Genomic DNA, 18,525 nt, shown 5'->3' with positions numbered 1-18,525 from the left:
TAGAAGAGCGGTTTGTGGGCTTTTTTATAGGTAGACGGAACCACGCATGCGCAACTCGGAATCGCAATTTGCGTTCTAGGCTTTGTTTTCCAGAGGGCGAGAGGGAAGGAGTCACGCATGCGCACATTAGTAGAGCGGTTTGTGTGCCTTTTTATAAGTAGACGGAACCACGCATGCGCAACTTAGAGGCACTGTTTGAGTGCCTTGTTTTTTATCCGGAGGGCGAGTGGAAAGGAACCACGCATGCGCACATTAAAAGAGCTGGGGGTTTTTTTTCCTCCGCCTGAACTACTATGACGCGAGGAGGCACCCGGCACTCAACGCGCATGCGCCCCGGGCTGCCTCAACTGTCATGGCGGCGCAAGATGGCGGTGGTGGAGACCGTTGGGAGCCGTTGAAGGCCCGATGAAGAGGAGAGACGCGGCGGCGGTGGCGCCGGGAGGGCATGGGCCTGGTGGGGAGCCGCCTCTGGAGGGGCCGGGAGGCGTCGGGAAGGGGCCCCGCTGAGGGCGGGCGAGCGGAGGGGGGCTCCCGGCGGAGCGGAGCAGGAGCCGGAGCGGGCAAGCGGAAGCGCGGGCGGAGGAGGGAGCGCGCCTCGGAGAGCGACGACGAGAATGGCGAGGAGGACGACGACGAGGACGACGACGAGGAGAGCAGCCGCAGCCAGGAGAGGCTCCTCAACACCCCCCGGAGGTCGGTCAAGGGGACCCCAGGCACCATCAAAGCCCTCCCCACAGATGGCCACACAGCCTCTGCATCACAATAATAGTATAGTAGAGTCTAGTCTCTCTTACCCAACATAAACGGCCGGCAGAACGTTGGATGAGCGAATATGTTGGATAACGACATTACTAATAATGTTACCATAAAATTATATAGTACAATATAGTACCCTATATACTTGAATATAAGCCGACCCAAAAATTAACCCTAGGCATCTAATTTTACCACAAAAAATTGGGAAATCAGTGACTCAAGTATAAGCCGAGGGTGGGAAATTTCAGAAATAAAAATAGATACCAGTGACTCAAGTATAAGCCGAGGGTGGGAAATTTCACAAATAAAAATAGATACCAAAAATTACGTTAATTGAGGCATCTGTAGGTTAAATGTTTTTGAATATTTACATCAAGCTCAAATTTAAGAGAAGACTCTCCAACTCTGATCAAATCATTATTCTCATCTTCTTCAATGTAAATGTGCTTATGTATCCTTTTACTAATAACAGTAAAATAATACATGTAATAATAAATAGAGAAGAATAATGTAATAATAATAATAAGATCAGAGTGAAATAATAAATATTATTAATAATAAAAATAGAGTAAAATTCTTCCAAGAGCCTTGTGGGTTTTGTATTAAATACGTATTGTATTAAAATACAATATAAATTATGATATATAATTTTTAAACATAAAATCAGATCCGTTCATCCACATTGAGAACTTTGTTTCATTTTTTTCTTTAATGCAGGAAAAAGCTAAAGAGCACTTCAAAGTATGTCTATCAGACTCTATTTTTGAATGGCGAAAACAGCGATATTAAGATTTGCGCTCTGGGAGAAGAATGGAACTTGCACAAGATATACTTATTTCAGGTAAGAGCACACAACTCTTCCCCCTCCAGCAGTATTTTAACGCTGTTCGTAATCATATTTATTAGTGCAAAGGTGGGAAGAATTCAGACTTTCAGTGTCTTCCATGTCTGAGCAAAGAAATCTAGAGTTGTGTCTCACAATATGATAAGCGAATATGATAAGAACATTGGATAAGCAAATATGTTGGATAATAAGGAGTGATTAAGAAACAGCCTATTAAATATCAAATTACATTATGATTTTACAAATTAAGCACCAAACCATCATGTTTTACAACAAATTTGACAGAAAAAGCAGTTCAATACACAGTCATGCTATGTAGTAATGACTGTATTTACGAATTTAGCACCAAAACATTTTTCTTTCTGTAGTCTGGCTACTTCTCCAGTATGTTCAGTGGTTCTTGGAAGGAATCGGGAATGAGTACGATAGAACTGGAAATTCCTGATCAGAATATTGATATAGAAGGTAAGCAAGACTGTTGTGTCCTGCTTTCTTTTTAAAAAATGTTGTGTCCCTTATTGGGTTAGATGCAGGTTTAATCATGTGTAAAATAAACCCATTGATTCGTGGGCTCTCTAGGAAGCTGCTCTCCCTGTACTTTTGGCTGCCCTGATGGGTCGTTTCTTTTTTAGCTTTGCAGGTGGCATTTGGTTCGCTTTATCGAGACGAAGTTCTGATCAATCCAAGCCGAGTCATTGCTCTCCTGGCTGCGGCCAGCATGCTGCAGTTGGTAAGTGGGCACAACAGCCCTTCTTTAACAAAAGCCCATTCGGTTTGTGAATTGTGAAGAGGGGATATAGGGTCCAAAAACAGCAAGTTTGTCCACTCTTGTCCACTCTTGCTCATGAGCAGCAGAGCTTTGAAATAGTCTCTTCTCAGTGCTCCCCATAGCGTAAATAAATTGTATTCAATCTGCCGACTGATCACTTCCAGGCAAGTAGCATCTATCTGTAGGTAACTAGTGGTTCGGCTGGAGATCAAAGTGAACAGCAACATAGAGCTAGCATTTTGTTCTATTCTGATTTGTTCTGTATGCCTGTGTATTGACAGGATGGCTTAATGCAGCAGTGTGGAGAGACCATGAAGGAAACGATCAACGCGAAAACTGTCTGCAGTTACTATAATTCTGCAGGGACATATGGATTAGAGTCCTTGAAGAAACGGTAAGTATCCCTATATAGCATATACACAACAACAAGCTATACGTAAGGAGAAGACCCGGGATGTGTTTAAAATGTTTTGCCTCGCTGCTCTGTTGCTTAAGGGTTTTAGCTATTTGTTTTTACACTGTTAATATTTAATTCTATTTTAATGTGTCCATTTCGGAGAGCTCCGTGAGTTTCATCATCCATTCTTCCACTGTAGGTGTTGTCTGTTTTCTCCAATATTTTGAAGCTGCTGATAGCATTTGCTGAAAGATTATCTCATGTTCTTTTGACAATATTTTATGGATGAGACTTAATAAGAACGTTTTTGGATCAAAAATAATTTTAGCGTGTTTCCCATTATTTTGTAAAGTTTTGTCCGATATTTTTTAGTTTGTGGACATCGCCACCGCATATGATAAAAGGAGCCAACTACTTTATTACATTCCCAACAAGTATTTTTTTTTCTCTTAGGCTGGATTTTTGCTAGTTGTTCTGGGGTTAAATATCAACAGTACATTATCTTGTAAAAGTTCTCTTGGCAGCCATAGTTGCAGGTGAATTTTATCTCCCATTTCCACATGTGTTCCAATGTATTCCTCTCAACATTGTGTCCAATATTTTGTGCCTAGCAATCAACTTAGAATTTCTTTGTAGATGTAATTCTGTATCTACTTCTTGTATGCCCACTTTTTGATCATCTTGCCAACTCTGATGTGTTTGAAAATATTTAAGTTGTATCATGTTGGTTTTACTGTAAGCTGCTTTGCATATCTTTTTAGAGAGAAAAGTGGGAGCATCTGACATGGTTCTTTAATAGATGTAATATTCTTGCATGACTGTATCACTTTGAGAAATATTGGATAGATGTGCAAAGTTGATTTTAGGCAGATTTTTTTTGGTGCCCTGTGAAAATGATTTATTTCAAACTTAGGTGTCTGGAATGGCTTTTGAACAACCTGATGACTCACCAGAGCATAGAACTCTTCAAAGAACTCAGGTACAGAGATTTGGGTCTCTGGGAGTGACTCTGGGTTGGATAATGATGATGATGATGATGAAGATTATTATTATTATTATTATTATTTCTTAACATAAGGAAACTTCGTAAACATTTCCTTTACTTTTCCTTAACTTAAAAGAGCCATTGTCTTTGGAAATACAGTAGAGTCTCACTAATCCAAGCCTCGCTTATCCAAGCCTCTGGATAATCCAAGCCATTTTTGTAGTCAATGTTTTCAATATATTGTGATATTTTGGTGCTAAATTCGTAAATACAGTAATTACAACATAACATTACTGCGTATTGAACTACTTTTTCTGTCAAATTTGTTGTCTAACATGATGTTTTGGTGCTTCATTTGTAAAATCCTAACCTAATTTGATGTTTAATAGGCTTTTCCTTAACCCCTCCTTATTATCCAAGATATTCGCTTATCCAAGCTTCTGCCGGCCCGTTTAGCTTGGATAAGTGAGACTCTACTGTACAAACATGTTTTTCCACCAAAAGTTCATCAAGTTAGCAAATGCTGACAGATGTAAACATTTCTCTTATCACTGTCACATATCTTACCACAGTTCAGGCAGGTCAACCATTTCAGTTCTCATTAGCAAATTTAAATTACAGTCCATGCAAGCAGGTAGTTAGTCATTGCAGGCCTTAATTCCTTAGAATTGTGTCTTCAAAATTATTAGTTCTCATCCATACACCTTTCATACAATTAATTCATACTCACACATATCAAATCCACATTTATCAATTCTGCACATCATATTTTGTAATATACACTAAATCTAGATCAATTCTTATGAGTTACAGCTTCTAGTGAGTCAGTTCTCATGCCATAATTTTTTGGTTTCCAGCATAGGCCTCATGAAACAGTTGATCAGCTCTTCTAACCTGTTTGTCATGCAAGTGGAGATGGATGTCTACACTGCCCTCAAGAAGGTACTAACCCGAGAGCCCCAAAGGCTGTCTGTCCCCAACTATTGATGCATACCAAATCTAATCTAGTAGTCAATTACTAGAATGCCTGTCTGCCCCATAATTTCCCAGTATAGTCGTCACTTCTTTAGTACTGCTATTCCCAGTAAAAATTGCATGTTTGTGTTTTGTCTTAAAACTCAGTTTCTCTTGTGGATAAGTTAAGCTGACAGTTTTCTTGTTTCAAACTAGTGGATGTTCCTTCAGCTGGTGCCTTCTTGGAACGGATCACTAAAACAACTCCTAAGTGAAGCAGATGCCTGGTTTTCTAAGCGCAGAAAAGGTATTTATTCTGTGGGAAAATCTCAAGTTCTCTGTGTTCTTTGCATGCGTCATGAGCAGGCTGCTCTGTGTGAAACAAATACAGGTCCTACTCTACTGTTTAATCTTCCATGTCTCCATTTGTCAGTGAAAAAAGTACTTATAGCTCAAAAGGACTTATGGTTCTGACATCCATGTAGTGTGTCTAATATGTCCACCGAACTCCACCGATTCATGATGCCATTGCAGAGTTTGAGGACGGCGTTTCGTTCTTGGAAACCGAACAAGGCAGTGCGTTTTGGATGGTGTTCCGGCACCTGAGGCTGCAGTACATTGTCAGCGACCTGGCATCCGCACGGATTGTCGAGAGGGACAACCTGATTCCCGCAGGTGAGAGCGGAGCAGCTCCCCTCCTCTCCCCTCCCCGTCTGCACAGGCCTCGCCCTCCAGTTCGATCACATGCAGTCGAAATCGCATCTCTGTACATATCTGAGCGAGTGGCCTCACTTGGTCAAGCCCAGTTTGACAGTATGGGCATTTCTCCAGTCTAGTGTAGCATCCCTTGTGCTTCTTCTAGCTAGCTTTGGGAATTGGACTCATCCCACAAGTGCAGGAAATCATGAAAATAATTGGAGCTGGGCTCTGCTGCTCTCCCAAATGACACATGGCCAAGATCCAATTACAGATGTTGGTATCTGATCAGAGCAGAGTTGGGATTTTCTTCCCTTCCTGTGACACCATTCTGTGATTTAGATTCCTTTCATGAATATACGTGAGGACCTATAGATTTTTTTCAAGCACTTTACAAGACTGAAATTGATTACTGTGGCTTTTACCTGCAGCTATCACTGTATTTTATTGATTTCAAGCAAGGGGGTATTGTGAAGTTGTGATGTTTATGCTGGTGATTTATTATTTTATGTTACTGTTTTTGCACTTTTTGTATTTTGTGTATTTGAGTGCTTTGTGAGCCACCCCGAGTCCCTCTGGGAGATGGCGGTGGGGCATAAATAAATATTATTGTTGTTGTTGTTATTATTCTGTGGTTTCAAAAATCTTCCAGATTCCAACCCTTTATGGAAGGTTTTTATGGAAGGGGGGTGTCAAGCAGGGAAGGGAAAGCGACCAGTTCTAGCCAGAACAGTGGGATCCGTCAAGATGACACTTTGGATCCTGACCACATGTCTTTCATTTCTATTGCACTATGTAACACGTTTATGTTCCTGGGTTATCAATGTCATTTCTTAATTGGATCTGTCATAAAAAACATGGGGAAAGTTTATTAAACTGCCAAAACTTTGTTTTTGGGATCTACATAAACGGTTTAAAATGGCAACCATAAAAACAAAGTATTTGAAGTATAACAACTACCGTATATACTTGAGTATGAGACGAGTTTTTAGCCCTTTTGGAGGCTGAAAAAGCCCCCCTCGGCTTTTACTCAAGTGAGGGTCCTGTCCGGCTTTTATTTGGATTGGCTTATACTCGAGTATATCGATAACTAGAGTTGGACAGTCTTTTTTTATTAAAGTCTTATTATCTTAAATTACAGTTTTAGGTAAATATTCAAAAACATTTAACCTACTGATTCCTCAATTAATGTAATTTTATTGGTATCTGTTTTTCTTTTGAAATTTACCGGTAGTGGCTGCATTTCCCCACCCTCAGCTTATACTCGAGTCAATAAGTTTTCCCAGTTTTTTGGGGTAAAATTAGGTGCCTTGACTTATATTTGGTTTGGCTTATACTCAAGTATGTACAGTATTTGTACAGTAATACCGTACACTTAAACAGGAAATTACACTTTCAAACCAGGAACATATTTTTTTCAAATTTTGTTACATAGTGTTATTGATGTTGCATATGTTTGCAATTAAAAGGTTTTATGTGCGGCTTCACCTGTCATACCCCTGACTTTAAAGACCCCTTTGATTTCTTCCATTTTAGAGTGGCTGTCCGCTGTTTACAAACAGCAGTGGTTTGCCATGCTCAGAGCAGAACAGGACAATGACACTGGGTATGTATAGCCCACCCCACCTCTTTCCCCCCCAATAGTCTGGTAGGCATTCTTGCTTAACTTTCCTGCGGGGAGAGCCAATACTCGGGTCTAAATTTATAATTTGTGAGTCACCCCAGAAATGAGTGGATTAGTAATTGTTTTGTCAAAGGCTTTCATGGCCAGAAATCACTGAGTTGCTATGAGTTTTTCAGGCTGTCTGACCATGTTCCAGAAGCGTTCTCTCCTGACGTTTTGCCCACATCTATGGCAGGCATACTCAGAGGTATAGTGAGGTCTATTGGAAACTAGGCAAGATGGGTTTATATATCTGTGGAAGATCCAGGGTGGGAGAAAGGACTCTTGTCTGCCTGAGGCAGGTGTGAATGTTGCAATTGGCCACCTTGATTAGCATTGAATGTGTAACCAGCAAAGCAGAAGGTTTGGCCCATTGAAATACTGCCATTTGGTTAGCTGGTTTTGCATTCAGTCTGACAGGCTGCTTTTCTTGCCCTTTGGACCAAAACACCGTTTGACCCAAGGATCTTTTGTGTGTTCAAGGCCTCAAAAAATTAACAAGGAGGAGCTCGAGGAAAACAGCATGCGGTGCGGCAGAAAACTGGCCAAGGACGGCGATGTAAGCACTAATTTTTCCCTACGTAATGTGTCATCCATTTGTAGTTTTCGCAAACTATTGGCTTAAAAAGCTGTGGGGCGAGTTGTGTTTCTGGTCACGGATCAGTTATCAAATTTCCTGGGCTGACCTGGCAATTTGAATAGTCAAAGTAGGCCAGGGACCATCCAGAGTAAGGGTATGTTAGAAAAACAAACGTCTTTTTGTATTTCCAAGTATTGCTGGCGATGGACAGGCTTCAACTTTGGCTTTGACCTGCTGGTGACCTACACCAACCGCTACATCATCTTCAAGCGCAACACCCTGAACCAGCCCTGCAGCGGCTCGGTCAGCCTCCAGCCCCGGAGAAGGATCGCTTTCAGGTTGGTGGGACCTTACGTGCGTATATACCTCCCCTCTCCCACTTGCCTTCTTTCAGCCACGCTGTGCGGCTTGGGTCGTCTCCCACCTCTTTGCAATCTTAGATGTCCCTCATTCAAGGAAAGTTCTTCAGAGCAGGAGAGTTTTGTTGGGCGAGTGGGCTTGTTAGCAAAAGACCCTCCCCATAAATGTACCACAGAGTAACCTATTAGCAGCAGCGTGACCCAGCACCAGTAGCCAAAAATGATAGAAAGAACACAAACACACAGGCCATTGCTATATCTGCCTTTGGAGGCTTTTCTTTGTAGCAAAATAATATGGTTGCACTGTTTACAAAAACAAGGTTTCCATAACACAGATAAAGTTATTTATACTTCCTTCTTTGCTTCCACGCTGGGCTTCTTTCTCATGCAGATGAACAGCTTCTAGCTTCGCTCTCACAGAGCCTCCTCTCACACTGAACGTGCACAGGAGCTTCACACAGGAGCTTTACACGTGAGGCCTTCTCTCACTGAAGCTTCTCACACTGAGGCCTACTAAGCTACAAGCACACCTGCTTATATTGAACTACCGCTTTTGCTGAGTCATTGCATCAGTTTAACCCTTTCACTACTTGATTCACATTTTTGTAATTAAAAATACCTAGTTCAGTTGGTGGCCCCTCCCCCCAGCAACAACATAGTACTATATAATATAATAATATTGTGCTATGATAATAATATAATATATTGTATACGCATGTAATATTGATACTAATATTATAATGTAGTGCAATATATTACTAATAATAATACAATATAATAATATTAATTATATATTAAATGTAATATTACTAATAATATTACAGTATAGTGGTATAATGCAATGTAGTAATATATAATGCTTATATTGTGCTATACTAATAATATAATATATTGTATGTAAATATAACTTGTAAGCCGCTCTGAGTCCCCTTCGGGGTGAGAGAGGGCGGGGTATAAATGTAGTAAATAAATAAATAAATAAATTCCTCACAAGTTTTGATGGCAGCAGCTACCTGTCTGTGCAGGGGGGGGGTCTCCTTGCTCCCCAGTTGTGCATTGTGTGGACACACTTCCCTCATACCATTGAACAGTATTTTGGCAATATTCTGGCTCTTCATCCTGAGCCTTGATCGTAATGAGTGTTGCAAAAGGGAAGGCTGAGCCCCTTTGGTTCCTTGTCAGATTGAAGAACTTTCCGTTGGAGAAAGGAAAATATTTCCAGGGCATAGACAGTGGAGTCCAAACACAAAAAAGAAAAAAAATCAAACAAGGGTGAAAACAACTTTGAATTTCGCCCATCTCTTCTGCTTTCCACATTGTATGTGTGTGCATGTGTGTGTGTATTTTGCCAGATGCGTTGACTGGTGCACATATTCAGCATTAAAATGCTTGCCAGTTCTAGTCTGTATGTGCAAAATGCTGTAGTATGGCAGCCATCAGAAGCTAAATGTCCCTCAAGCATTAGAAACATCCCTCACATTGATGTACATGACATCTGCTCAGAGCCTTTGGAGGAGAGGCAAGGTTTTGTAGGCAGCATGGAATATTTTATGGCAACTCTTTTTCCCCTTTCACCTCTCAACATGCTGGAAGAGCCTTTGCGGGTCCTGGGCAGCAAAATAGAAGCTGCTCTGCCTTTTCTCTTCTGTTTTCTGTCCCTTGGCCCCAAGCGGGGAAAATCCAATGAAACTTCCCACCTGTCTTTAGGTTGCGCCTGGCCTCGTTCGACAGCAGCGGGAAGCTTATCGGCAGCAGGACGGTGGGATATCAGATTCTGACCCTTGAAAAAGATCAGGTAGGTGCCCTCTTATTCCTTACAGGCAGCGACGCACAAAAGGCGTGATTGTTCTTCTCTTGAAGATCTGGTTTCATTTGGAGGCAGCAGGAAGGAAAGCGGGCCAAGGGACAGCAACAGTGGCTGTTGTGGCCTTATTACAGGGGCACCGCATTTGAATGTTTTAATACATTTCTTAGCTTCTGTAGCATCTGTGGGAGCCACTGATCCTAATTGCAGAAGCTATTCTTTCTGGTCAGCAGGGAAAATACAGTGAATGCTGGGTCAGGATAGTATTTTAAGATGCACCAGACTTTATAGATAGTGTGATGTTGGAGTTAAAGAGGCCACATGGAAATTGGGTTTGCAGGGCAAAGGTAGAAAGTAGAGTACGGCCCAAATCCTGTTTCATCGGTTTCTTTTGTAGCTTTACCGTTTCATGCATTTGGATTGCACGGAGCGGTGCAACTCCCCGGGAACAAAGGAAACAGTGAAACAAAAGAATGATGGGAAAGTTAGCCGTTTGGTTGGCTGACTCTTGTCGCTTGGCTATAGACCCTGGCTCACAGGGCCTTCAGCCAAGTGCCGGGTCCAGCAGGCAGGGCCTACGTCAATCGAGCATTCAGTGTCTCATAGACTCAGCTCAGAGGACCTACAGTCGAGCGCCAAACCCTCAAAGCTCATAGGCCCGGCAGGCAGGGCCTACGAGCATTGAGCACTCGATGTCTCCTAGACCCAGCTCACAAGGCCTTCAATTAGTCCCATTGTTGTTGTCTTGCCATTTCATACCGCACTTTATTGTCCATTCAACTGTGAAATTTCCTTTTCCCATTTCGTAACACTCTGCACTTCGCGTGGGATCTACGAATTAGTCTCCTGTTTTTAACACTGTATCCTGCTTGTTGATTTTAATGATTGTTTTTATTGATGTTGAGGTTTTTTACTGGGATAATTGTTTTATTGCTTTGTTACTGTTATTTGTTTGTTTTATCGGGCCAGGCCCCATGTAAGCCGCCCCGAGTCCCTTCGGGAGATGGGGTGAGGTATAAAAATAAAGTTGTTATTATTATTATTATTATTATTATTATTCAAGCAAGCGCCGGGTACTCGATGCCTGTAAGCCCTGCCTGCCGGGCCTACGAGCATCGAGCTTTCAATGTCTCATAGATTTGGCTCACAGGACCTACAGTCGAGCGCCGAACACTCAACGCCCAGCTTGCAGGGCCTACGAACATCAAGCGTTTGGCGGTTGCCTGTAGGCCCTGTCAGCCGGGTCTAGGAATTATCGAGTGCTCAGTGTTCATAGGCCCTGCCTGCCGGGCCTACGGTTGAGCGCTCGACGGTAGTCCCGGCTCACAGGGCCTGGCGCTTTGTCGGGTCCCCAAGCTAGTGGTAATAGTCATAATAGAATAAGCATATGTAACAATATGACATCGTTATTTACAGATATGCAATGCTTCCTCTTACAAACCTTGGCAGAGCTGGACACTAAACTTCTCTTGAATGTTGGCCAGACAGCCTTCCTGAAGCTGCTCCATCCTGGCTAAAGGGAGTGGCTTTCAGGCCCTAAAAGGGTTCTTGTCTGTTGGCTTTTCAGGAGCAGGTGGTGATGAACCTGGACAGCCGGCTGCTGACCTTTCCTCTCTACATCTGCTGCAACTTTCTGTACACTTCTCCCGAGAAGAGGAAGGAGAACGAGGAGTTGCCGGAAAACCCCGAAACCTGAGGCCGGTCCCCTTGGGGGACTTCCTTTGCATATCAGATTCGGATGAGCCTCTGGAATTCTGTGAAGTTGGGAAGACTGTATTAGAGAAGTATTTTATCTTTCTTGCCCAGTAGAGAAAGAATTTAACTTGAGCTAAAGCTACGTTTGAAATGCGAAAAAGCCTATCTATAAAGTCAAGGATACATGTTAGCTTGATTGTAAAATGATCATTCCTCTTCCTCGTTCATGGGGATTGTTTTTGTTTTTCCCCTTTGTATTACTTTGTGTTATTCAGCAGACTTCTTGGTGAAGTATCTGACTCCGGGGGTTGGTGCTCCTTTCCATAGACACCTCCAAGGACATGAAGGCACGGAGCACCGTTACTGAATCCCTCGTGTAATATATTCTGTTTCGTTTCGAGGTGTATATTTTGCGAACAGAGGAGACGTCGGAAGTTTTTGGTTTTTAAAAATTTGTTTCGTGGGATGTGCAGAAGCAAAGGCAGAGGTCACGTAATACGTGGGAAGGCTCTTCATGTGGGAGCATGGTTTTGACATGCCATTCAAGGCATGTATATCCCCCATAGAGAAATTTGCCAAGTCTCAACCTCTTGAAAAAGCCTGAAAAGCTTTTATTTAAAACCGTTGGATTCTGTTTGCTAAGGTTCCACTCTATTGTGCAAAGAACTATTGGTGTTAAATTCTGGATTTTTGGAAATCTGGGTTCCTCTGTTTTCGTCTCTGGAGAGGAATGTTGGACGGAAAGCCTTGCATTGAGACTCGTATCTCCGCGATGTGTCTCGTGTGCATTAGAAGCACACAGCATTGGCGTATCGTTTTGCCTTCACGTTTTTCCCAGAGCCAAACCCAAAATAATAATAATAACAACAAAACAAAAGGGCCTTTCAGCATCGATTCACCTTGTATCTCCATCCTGGTTCCGCTCAGGAACCCGCACACTTCAGAGTGCCTTTTTTTTAAAGTTGCCTGCACATTCACACCTTTAAAAAATTTATATTGTTTTAAAATAATACTTGAGATAAGTTTTACCCTCCCAAAATAGCTACCAGAATTTAAAAAAATGGTCCATTAAATTGCAATGTACATAGCTGTACATAACTGGCTGGGGGGCTTGCTATTCAGTTTCTACCGTTTTATTTGTCGGCAGCCGATTTTGTAAGATCCGATTCTATACCGTTTGTATGCCATGTAGATACAATAACATGTTAAGAAGGCTGTGAATAAACCCTGTGCCAACAGGAGCACATTGTCCTCTTTTGACTTTTGTGGATCCGATATCTCTATGGCTAACGTCCGGAGGTCTTGCAGGAAAAACTTAGAAATTGGGTTGAGTTTTCTGGCCTGTCTGGCCATGTTCCAGAAGCACCTCACAACCTCTGAGGATGCCTGCCATAAATGTGGATGAAACATCAGGAGAGAATGCTTCTGGAACATGGCCAGACAGCCCAGAGAAGTCACAACAACCCAGTGATTCTGTCCGTGAAAGCCTTTGACAACCTAGAAAATCCTGGAGATGTGAAAAATATATAGGTTTTCCACTCGTGGTGGAGTGGCTGTACACACAACCAGAGACTTGCAACATGAGTAGGCTTTTACCAGAAGATGGCACTCGAGTCCCATCAGGAGATGCACTCGCCAAGCCTGAGAACTATATACAGTATTCCTATATAGCAGACTTAGTAAGCTCCCAGGACCCCATAGAATTGAACCATGGCAGTCAAAGTGGAGTATTGCTGCTACTACTACTACTGCTACTACTACTACTACTCAGCTCCCAGCATTGAACCATGGCAATCAACGTGGAATATAATTTCTTCTTCTTATTATTATTATTATTAAGCTCCCAGGACCCCATAGCTTTGAATCACGATAGTCAAAGTGGAGTATTATTATTACTATTACTACGACTACTACTACTACTACTACTACTACTACTACTCAGCTCCCAGCATTGAACCATGGCAATCAAAGTGGAATATAATAATAATAATAAGCTCCCAGGACCCCATAGCATTGAATCACGATAGTGAAAGTGGAGTATTATTATTACTATTACTACGACTATTACTACTATTCAGCTCCCAGCATTGAACCATGGCAATCAAAGTGGATTATTATTATTGTTGTTGTTGTTGTATGACACAGCAAACAAGATAGATATGCTGGGTTTTGTATCACAAAATCACAAGTCGAACACTTCCCAAGTGTCTAGGACTGTGTGATGTATTTTCGGATGATGCGTGCAGATCCCAGTAGGGTGGCCTTTTGCAGTTGGCAGGCCATGCCAAATTATTATTATTATTATTATTATTATTATTATTATGACACAGCAAACAAGATATATATGCTGGATTTCATATCACAAAACCACAAGTCAAACACTTCCCAAGTGTCTAGGACTGTGTGATGTATTTTCGGATGATGCGTGCAGATCCCAGTCAGATGGCCTTTTGCAGTTGGCAGGCCATGCCAAATTATTATTATTATTATTATTATTATTATTATTATTATTATTATTATGACACAGCAAACAAGATATATATGCTGGATTTCATATCACAAAATCACAAGTCGAACACTTCCCAAGTGTCTAGGACTGTGTGATGTATTTTCGGATGATGCGTGCAGATCCCAGTCAGATGGCCTTTTGCAGTTGGCAGGCCATGCCAAATTATTATTATTATTATTATTATTATTATTATTATTATTATTATTATTATGACACAGCAAACAAGATATATATGCTGGATTTCATATCACAAAACCACAAGTCAAACACTTCCCAAGTGTCTAGGACTGTGTGATGTATTATTATTATTATTATTATTATTATTATTATTATTATGACACAGCAAACAAGATATATATGCTGGATTTCGTATCACAAAATCACAAGTCAAACACTTCCCAAGTGTCTAGGACTGTGTGATGTATTATTATTATTATTATTATTATTATTTATTAAGCTCCCAGGACCCCATAGCATTGAACCATGGCAGTCAAAGTGGAGTATTATTATTATTATTATTATTATTATTATTATTATTATTATTATTATTATTACTACTACTACTACTACTACTATTCAGTTCCCAGCATTGAACCATGGCAAACAAAGTGGAATATAACAACTGCCGTTGTTGTTGTTTGTTAAGGTCCCAGGACCCCATAGCATTGAATCATGGCCATCTAAGCAGGGTATTATTGTTATTACTATTAATAATGATAGTAGAGGAGGTGAAAGGCCTTGGGAAAGTACAGCTCCCAGGATCCTATAGCCTTGAGCCACAGCACTTCCAATGTGAATGCTTGCATGCATGCACTTTCCAACTGGATTCTGGGCTCCGTTTCTGGTCCATCCTTTGCATTAAATCGGGCGGAAACGTGGGCCTGTGTGATGCTCCCTGTGCAGCCTCCTGGCCGTGCCTTTGCAGTGAGCGAATGACTGAACAAATGGAATGTATTGATCCAGTTCATCGGTCTCATAAAAGAACTGGTGCAAATGGCGCTTGACCCACAAAAGCCAACCTTGGCCAAATCCCTGGAAGACCGAACCCGCCTCCGTCCAGGGAAGGGAGCTGCGTGTCCTTCCTTTCCGCTTGTCATCTTCCTCGGGATAATTGGGTTTATCAACAGACCCTCTGAGTCAGACAAGTGGGGCACAAGGGGGTCTTTCCGGATATAAAGCAGCCAGAAGATTGCGATAAGGGAAAAGTCGCTTTTACGGCATTTGTTTTGCCCAAAACACAAAGATGAAGTCTCCAGTTCATTCCGATTTATGGCAGGCATATTCTAGATTCCCTCTGATCTTGGAAACGGCTAAAGGCATCAGATCCCATTGGATTTTGGAAGCTAAGCAGGGTCACTCGTGGTTAGCCCTTGGATGGGAGGCCACTTAGGAAAAACAGGCAATGTTTCAAAGGAAGGTATTGGAAAGAAATGCCTCTGAACCTTCTTTACCTAATAATATCCTATTTAGGGCAGGGCTAAATATGCTAAAGGCATCCAATCCCATAGGATTTTGGAGGCTAAGCAGGGTCAGCCCTGGTTGATACTTGGATGGGAGACCGTGAAGGAAAACCAAAGGAAGAGCCTGGAGAAGCCACCTCTGAGCCTTCCTTGTCTTAAGAATATCCTATTTAGAGCAGGGCTAAATATGCTAAAAGCATCAGACCCCATAGGATTTTGGAGGCTAAGCAGGGTCAGCCCTGGTTGGTACTTGGATGGGAGACCGTGAAGGAAAACCAAAGGAAGAGCCTGGAGAAGCCACCTCTGAGCCTTCCTTGTCTTAAGAATATCCTATTTAGAGCAGGGCTAAATATGCTAAAAGCATCAGACCCCATAGGATTTTGGAAGCTAAGCAGGGTCAGCCCTGGTTGGTACTTGGATGGGAGACCGTGAAGGAAAACCAAAGGAAGAGCCTGGAGAAGCCACCTCTGAGCCTTCCTTGTCTTAAGAATATCCTATTTAGAGCAGGGCTAAATATGCTAAAGACATCCAATCCCATAGGATTTTGGAAGCTGAGCAGGGTCACTCGTGGTTAGCCTTTGGATGGGAGGCCACTTAGGAAAAACAGGCAATGTTTCAAAGGAAGGGATTGGAAAGAAATGCCTCTGAGCCTTGCTTGTCTAAGAATACCCTATTTAGAGCAGGGCTAAATAAGCTAAATACATCCAATCCCATAGGATTTTGGAGGCTAAGCAGGGTCAGATCTGGTTGGTACCTGGATGGGAGGCCATAAAGTTGTGCATTAGGATATCTTAGTTCGAATCCCCAATCAGCATGGAAATCCATTGCATTGCCTTGCAAATAGTCAGGCTACACAGAGAAGCCACTGAAATCCACAAGAAGCATGTGGACAATGTCAACAAAAAGGAGGAAATCATGAAAAGTAACACTATCTGGCTACCAGTACAGTAGAGTCTCACTTATCCAACGTTCTGGATTATCCAAGCCATTTTTGTAGTCAATGTTTTCAATACATCGTGATATTTTCGTGCTAAATTCGTAAATACCGTAATTACCACTTAGCATTACTGCATATTGAACTACTTTTTCTGTCAAATTTGTTGTATAACATGATGTTTTGGATAAGTGAGACTCTACTGTATTAAAAGAAAACTCTAAAATTAGGAAAATAAATAAAGAACAACACTCAGAAAACAATCAGGGCCAGCTAACACCTCCTAGCCTAGGATTCCCCAGGCAGAAAGCACACAACAACAAGCAATATAACCCATCTTTGGCTGGACTTCCTTGGCTTCCACCGAACAGCCAGGCTCCAGCTAAGCCTCCATGAGCGAATGCAATGTTTATAGTTGTTTATTAGCTCAGCGGAAAGTCAAGAGGAGGAGGAAGGCTTGCAAATTAAAGGTGTGCGACCCGTGAAGGCCTCAACGAAGGTGGGAGAGATCCCAATGAATTCCAGAACGTGGGAAAAGGTTTCGTGAGAACGTGGCCCAAAGCGCTCTCCATCTCTGACCACGAGGAACAAATGGGACACGGTGGGCCCTCTCGGGCACATGATGGCTATCCAAACGATTATAACCAAAATGTAATCTAATACTATCTATGCTTCATTTGTAAAATCATAACCTAATTTGATGTTTAATAGGCTTTTTCTTAATCCCTCCTTATTATCCAACATATTCACTTATCCAATGTTCTGCTGGTCCGTTTATGTTGGATAAGTGAGACTCTACTGTACATTTATTATTTCATTCGGATATTATTTTTGTTATTGCATTTATTATTTTACTCTATTTATTCTTGTTAATACATTTATTAATTTACTCTATTATTACATTTATTATTTTACTCTATTATTATTGGCATTGTTATTAATACATTTATTATTTCATTCTGATATTATTATTGTTATTGCATTTATTATTTTACTCTATTTATTCTTGTTAGTACATTTACTAATTTACTCTTATTACATTTATTATTTTACTCTATTATTATTGGCATTGTTATTAATACATTTATTATTTCATTCTGATATTATTTTTGTTATTGCATTTATTATTTTACTCTATTTATTATTGTTAGTACATTTACTAATTTACTCTATTATTACATTTATTATTTTACTCTATTATTATTATTATTATTATTAAAAGGATACATAAGCACATTTACATTGAAGAAGTTGAGAATAAGGATTTAATCAGAGTTGGACAGCGTTATGTTTAATCACAGTTTTATGTAAATATTAAAAAATGTAATTTTATTATTATCTATTTTTATTTCTGAGATTTACCGCTCTTGGCTTATACAGTACATTTATTATTTCGTTCTGATGTTATTATTGTTATTGCATTTACTAATTTACTCTATTATTACATTTATTATTTTACTCTATTGTTATTATTATTAAAAAAATACATAAGCACATTTACAATGAAGAAGTTGATAATAAGGATTTAATCAGAGTTGGACAGCCTTATCTTAAATTACAGTTTCATGTAAATATTTAAAAATGTAATCTTATTATTATCTATTTTTATTTCTGAGACACTGCTCTCGGCTTATATTTGAGTCAATGTTGGTCCAGGTTTTTGTGCTAAAATTAGGTGCCTTGGCTTATAGTCGGGTCGGCTTATACTCGACCTTGGTACACAAGGAAAACTAGAGCTCCCATTGCTGGCGTTTAGACACCAAAGCCTGGGCTCCAAGTGGGGTGGCCTTGTGCCGCTTTCCTCCCGTTTTCTGTCTAGGAACGAGCCTGTCGCCTGAAAGGAGGCCTTTTCCAGGGGAGTTTCCAAAGAGCCAGGAGCAGAACAAGGGGAGCTTTTCAAAGCCGACAGCAAAAAGAAGCCGGAGCAAAAAGACGGAAAACTCTCTGCAGACTCCGTGGCCGGGCTCAAAGGCCTCCTGAAAGCGGAGTGACCTCATGCACCAGCGCATGGCTTGGCCTCCCTAGGAAGCCATCGCTTCGGAGACACTAAATCTCGTGGCTTTATCAGCGGGATTCTATTTCGTTGTTTTTGCAATATTGCGCAAGGAGGAATCTTTTCC

General features: G+C 41.2%; 1 protein-coding gene across 1 annotated transcript; it reads left to right on the top strand.

Annotated features, from left to right (window-relative positions):
- The first annotated feature begins 292 nt into the window (after positions 1-292).
- gmcl1 (germ cell-less 1, spermatogenesis associated) lies at positions 293-12,743 on the top strand. Its single transcript, XM_003230344.4, has 14 exons — positions 293-693; positions 1,474-1,597; positions 1,969-2,065; positions 2,233-2,330; positions 2,651-2,763; positions 3,680-3,745; positions 4,609-4,693; positions 4,922-5,012; positions 5,240-5,380; positions 6,938-7,007; positions 7,548-7,623; positions 7,837-7,982; positions 9,711-9,798; positions 11,375-12,743. The coding sequence occupies exons 1-14, from the start codon at positions 446-448 to the stop codon at positions 11,501-11,503; spliced, it is 1,572 nt and encodes a 523-aa protein (XP_003230392.4). The 5' UTR covers positions 293-445; the 3' UTR covers positions 11,504-12,743.
- Positions 12,744-18,525: the final 5,782 nt, after the last annotated feature.

The sequence above is a fragment of the Anolis carolinensis genome, unplaced genomic scaffold, assembly GCF_035594765.1.
Source record: "Anolis carolinensis isolate JA03-04 unplaced genomic scaffold, rAnoCar3.1.pri scaffold_8, whole genome shotgun sequence".
Classification (NCBI taxonomy): Eukaryota; Metazoa; Chordata; class Lepidosauria; order Squamata; family Dactyloidae; genus Anolis; species Anolis carolinensis.
Note: the sequence above shows the minus strand (reverse complement) of the source record. Positions and strands in the feature narration are given on the sequence as shown.

Coding starts and splice junctions, on each gene's coding strand:
- gmcl1 (XM_003230344.4), top strand. CDS start 446: ATGGGCCTGGTGGGGAGCCGCCTCTGGAGGGGCCGGGAGGCGTCGGGA. Junction 7,983..9,710: donor CGGAGAAGGATCGCTTTCAG/GTTGGTGGGACC, acceptor ACCTGTCTTTAG/GTTGCGCCTGGCCTCGTTCG. Junction 9,799..11,374: donor TGACCCTTGAAAAAGATCAG/GTAGGTGCCCTC, acceptor TTGGCTTTTCAG/GAGCAGGTGGTGATGAACCT.